The 5,292-nt window shown below is 43.0% G+C and overlaps 1 protein-coding gene across 1 annotated transcript; it reads left to right on the top strand.

Moving 5' to 3' along the window:
- Nucleotides 1-341: 341 nt before the first annotated feature.
- Nucleotides 342-3,657, top strand: LOC135537317 (zinc finger and SCAN domain-containing protein 2-like). The gene is made up of 2 exons (XM_064963525.1): nucleotides 342-910; nucleotides 2,636-3,657. Exons 1-2 carry the CDS (start codon nucleotides 550-552, stop codon nucleotides 3,643-3,645), a joined length of 1,371 nt encoding a protein of 456 aa, XP_064819597.1. The 5' UTR covers nucleotides 342-549; the 3' UTR covers nucleotides 3,646-3,657.
- Nucleotides 3,658-5,292: the final 1,635 nt, after the last annotated feature.

Genomic DNA, 5,292 nt, shown 5'->3' with positions numbered 1-5,292 from the left:
TAACAAAGGAGAAATGTTCAGCTTTTTGTGTGTATGGAACATTTCTGATATCTTTTATTTCAGCTCATGAAACACGGAACCAACACTTTACACGTTGTGTTTATATTTATTCAGTTGATATGTATTTTATATTCAGCTTCTATATATGTGCGTAGGAAAGTATTACCTGTCGGAAGGAAGAGAAAACATATCAGTTCATTTTATATTTTAGCCAGTATAACCAATGTGGTGAATATTTTCCTTATTAACTGCGGTACCCACTCCAGTCAACAGATGGCGATGGGAGTCTTTCAGCTGATGCTCGTTGCGTGACGTATAATCTAGTGGACGGGACGGGACACTTCTTCAACAAGGACGACAGGCTACTGATTAAACCACCTCGGTTGTTCGCTAGCAAACATAAAACCGGTAATATTTAGACAGTTTGTGTGTGTATTAACCTCGGTGTTTTAAACACACTGTCTGCGAATTTACTAGTTACTTTAATATTTACGTTGTCAGCTAGCTAGCTGTTTTAGTTAGCACTAAGCTAGTCTAACGTTCCCGACCATGAGTTCACTATCCTACACCCCACCTGCTAAAGAAGAGGAGGACTGCTGGACGGAGAAAGAAGCTCCCGTGAAAGGGGAGAAGGAAGAGGAGGCTGTCACGGTTAAAAAGGAAGTAGAGGGTGAGGCTGTTACAGTGAAAGAGGAAGACGTTTCAGTGAAAGAGGTGGATGTTACTGTTGAAGAAGAGGAAGACGCGTTCGGAGTGAAAGAGGAGGACGTTACAGTGAAAGAAGAGGAGGATGCAGTTGAAAAAGTGAAAGAGGAGGAGGATGAGATTACTGTCACAGTTATAGAGGTGGAAGAAGAGAATAATGGAGATCTGATTAACACCATTGAGAATGGAGATCTGATAAACACCAGTGAGTACTATCTTAACAACAGGGGCGCAAATCAATGTGTGGTTATAAAGGGGCATTCCACTGAAGTTCGATACTTCAATACGTTCTCTACTGTGGGAATGATTAAAGATACAATGTAAGATGTGTCCCATTAAACAGTGGGCCTTTAACAAAACGTAGACAATGGATCAAATGCATCCAATGACATTAGTCATCAATATATATTATTATAGAGCTCTGTTCAGCCTATAAACATGCCATTATCTATTATTATAGAGCTCTGCTCAGCCTATAAACATCACATTATCTATTATTATAGAGCTCTGCTCAGCCTATAAACATGACATTATCTATTATTATTGAGCTCTGCTCAGCCTAAAAACATGACATTATCTATTATTATAGAGCTCTGCTCAGCCTATAAACATGGCATTATCTATTATTATAGAGCTCTGCTCAGCCTATAAACATGACATTATCTATTATTATAGAGCTCTGCTCAGCCTATAAACATGACATTATCTATTATTATAGAGCTCTGCTCAGCCTATAAACATGACATTATCTAGTATTATAGAGCTCTGATTATGACATCATTACATTCCATGAGAACAAGATTAGAGTTGAAACTCTACATTATTAATATTATTATGACTGTTTCTTTTTTGTTGTTGTTACAAACAGACAATCTGACTGAGTTTTTACAGAAAACAAAAGAACAATTAAAGAGTTGCATAAAAAGATAACCAACCCATTACCCCCCTCAGTCCCTACCCGCCCCCATCCTCCCTCCACAGTCAGAAACCATGTTTCCCTCCCTCCCCACCAACCCATTACCCCCCTCAGTCCCCACCCGCCCCCATCCTCCCTCCACAGTCAGAAACCATGTTTCCCTCCCCACCAACCCATTACCCCCCTCAGTCCCTACCCGCCCTCATCCTCCCTCCACCTGCCCTCATCCTCCCTCCACAGCCAGAAACCATGTTTCCCTCCCCACCAACCCATTACCCCCCTCGGCCCCCACCCGCCCTCATCCTCCCTCCCCAGCCAGAAACCATGTTTCCCTCCCCACCAACCCATTACCCCCCTCAGTCCCCACCCGCCCTCATCCTCCCTCCCCAGCCAGAAACCATGTTTCCCTCCCCACCAACCCATTACCCCCCTCGGTCCCCACCCGCCCTCATCCTCCCTCCACAGCCAGAAACCATGTTTCCCTCCCCACCTATCCCCCCCCCGTAACACCCCTTCCCCAGGGGCCTGAAACCAAAGAAAGTACCAAAGTCTAAATATTGATTCCAACATTTTTAAATAGACCTCAGGGTGAATACCGTCCGATCCAGCTGATTTGCCTTTGTTCATGTTATCCAAAAGTCGAGGGCAGAGGTAATTTCCTCACGCACAGTCTCTTGGATAGTAGTGGCCAACTCTTTCTGTTGTCTGGTGTTTGAGAGCAGCCATGTTCCTTCCCACAGGTGAATTGTGAACGGACAGATTACGCTAGCTACAGTGAACCTTTCACACCTTAACATTGGGCTGTGTGTTGACAATTATTTGAAAAAGAAGTCCGTTCATTTCAAATATAGCCACGCATTCCAGAACCCAACCAGGATGTTCTAGAATGTTCTTCAAACTGAACTCAGGATTTTGAGAGACCGAGTCTGAATTAAACCCCAAGTATCATTCAGGTTTGTTTTAGGTCTTCAGTTCAGTATTTAACTAAATGCTCTATTAATTTGTCTTTGGCAGGAGAGAGACAAGACTCTCACTCTGACAGCGAAAAGCGTCTTTCAGAAGAACCAGAGACGTCCAAACCAGCAAGACGACGCCACTCTTCCCAATGTGGAAAGAGTTTTACCAAGTTAGGGAGCCTTAAAAACCACGAGATTACACACACAGGAGAAAAGCCCTACCAATGTTCCCAGTGTGGAAAGAGTTTTACAAGGTTTTGGAACCTAAAAGAACATGTGAGGACACACACAGGGGAAAAACCTCATCACTGCTCCCAGTGTGGAAAGAGTTTTATCCGGCTAAGCCACCTGAAAGAACACAAGAGAACGCACACAGGGGAGAAGTCTTATTACTGCTCCCAATGTGGGAAAGGTTTTATCCAGTTAAGGAAACTGAAAATGCATGAAATGACACATACAGGGGAGAAGCCCTACCACTGCTCCCAGTGTGAAAATAGATATGTTTCATCGGGAGCCCTGAAATCACATAAGAGAACACACACAGGGGAGAAGCCATACCTCTGTTCCCAGTGTGGCAAGAGTTTTAGCTGGCCAGGGCAACTGAAAGAGCACGAGAGGACACACACAGGAGTGAAGCCTTACTATTGCTCCCTGTGTGGAAAGAGTTTTACCCATTTAGGGAACTTAAAAAGGCATAAAAGATCACACGCTGTAGAGAAGCCGTATCAATGCTCCCAGTGTGAAAACATGTTTTTATCACAATGGGACCTGAAAAAACATGAGAGAACACACTCTGTAGAGAGGCCTTTCAAATGCTCTCAGTGTGGAAAGAGATTTATCCAGCGTTGTCATTTGAAAGCGCATGAAAAAATACACACAGGTGAAAAACCATTGTGCTCTCATTGTGGAAAGAGTTTTACCCAGTTAGGGAGCCTAAAAGAGCACGAGAGGACACACACTGGAGAGAAGCCATACCACTGTTCCCGGTGTGGAAAGAGTTTTACCCGGTTATGGTGCCTGAAAGCACATGAGAGAATGAAGAAGCTGTGTTCTGCCTTAAGTTTTTGACTGAGAATTAGTGTTTTTGTTCATGTCACGTAAAATCAACTTGGTTCGATGCTAGAATCCTTAGTTGCTGCCTACTTTTTTTTAAAAACTTCTAAATTAATGATACATACTCATTGATTCTTGATGAACATAACTGATAAAATGCCTCATGAGCTTAGTTCAACTGTCATACTCAGATTCCAAAATACACGCTTGATTTGCAACAATGTTTTGTAAACAATGTAAATGTAAACAAACATTGTATAAGCCTCAAAACATAGTTTAAGCTATAATTTTCGGTCAAACTAAAGATTCTAGCTCTAAAGGTCCAATGCAGCCTGTTTTTAAAAACATCTCGATATCAAATCATTTCTGGGTAATATTAAGGTATCTTACTGTAATATTTAGGTACCTTACTGTAATGTTTATTTACCTTACTGTAATAATTAGGTCCCTTACTGTAATAATTAGGTCCCTTACTGTAATAATTAGGTACCTTACTGTAATGTTTTTCAATTTCAAATGGTCAAAACCAAAATAACTTCTCAAGCAAGAATTGTGATGGTACTGAGTGGAGAGGGAACAACTGAACTCGCTCTTATTGACAGAGAGGTTTTTCATATTGATTTGATAACTAATTACCTGCCTGATGATGATAATATCGAGAACGCCAACGTGTCATCCTTCCGACGCGTCATCCTTCCGACGCGTCATCCTTCCGACGCGTCATCCTTCCGATGTGTCACATCCTTCCGACGCGTCATCCTTCCAACATGTCACATCCTTCCGACGTGTCACATCCATCCGACGTGTCACATCCTTCCGACGTGTCTCATCCTTCCGACGCGTCATCCTTCCGACGTGTCATCCTTCCGAAACAGGCTGAAATGTCAGGCGGTCTTTTGAAACAGCTCTGACACTGAATGGACATGATTATCATTTCCACAGTATTATTCCAACCTCAGTGTGGACCTGTTCAACAACACACGTTTCTGACTCTGCACTGGGCTTTTAAAACGCCTGTTCAACAACACACGTTTCTGACTCTGCACTGGGCCTTTTAAAACGCCTATTCAACAACACACGTTTCTGACTCTGCACTGGGCTTTTAAAACGCCTGTTCAACAACACACGTTTCTGACTCTGCACTGGGCCTTTTAAAACGCCTATTCAACAACACACGTTTCTGACTCTGCACTGGGCCTTTAAAAACGCCTGTTCAACAACACACGTTTCTGACTCTGCACTGGGCTTTTAAAACGCCTGTTCAACAACACACGTTTCTGACTCTGCACTGGGCCTTTTAAAACGCCTATTCAACAACACACGTTTCTGACTCTGCACTGGCCTTTAAAACGCCTATTCAACAACACACGTTGTTCAACAACACACGTTTCTGACTCTGCACTGGGCCTTTAAAAACGCCTGTTCAACAACACACGTTTCTGACTCTGCACTGGGCCTTTTAAAACGCCTGTTCAACAACACACGTTTCTGACTCTGCACTGGGCCTTTTAAAAACGCCTGTTCAACAACACACGTTTCTGACTCTGCACTGGGCCTTTAAAAACGCCTGTTCAACAACACACGTTTCTGACTCTGCACTGGGCCTTTAAAAACGCCTGTTCAACAACACACGTTTCTGACTCTGCACTGGGCCTTTTAAAA

Source organism: Oncorhynchus masou, unplaced genomic scaffold, assembly GCF_036934945.1.
Source record: "Oncorhynchus masou masou isolate Uvic2021 unplaced genomic scaffold, UVic_Omas_1.1 unplaced_scaffold_750, whole genome shotgun sequence".
NCBI classification, from domain to species: Eukaryota; Metazoa; Chordata; class Actinopteri; order Salmoniformes; family Salmonidae; genus Oncorhynchus; species Oncorhynchus masou.
Note: the sequence above shows the minus strand (reverse complement) of the source record. Positions and strands in the feature narration are given on the sequence as shown.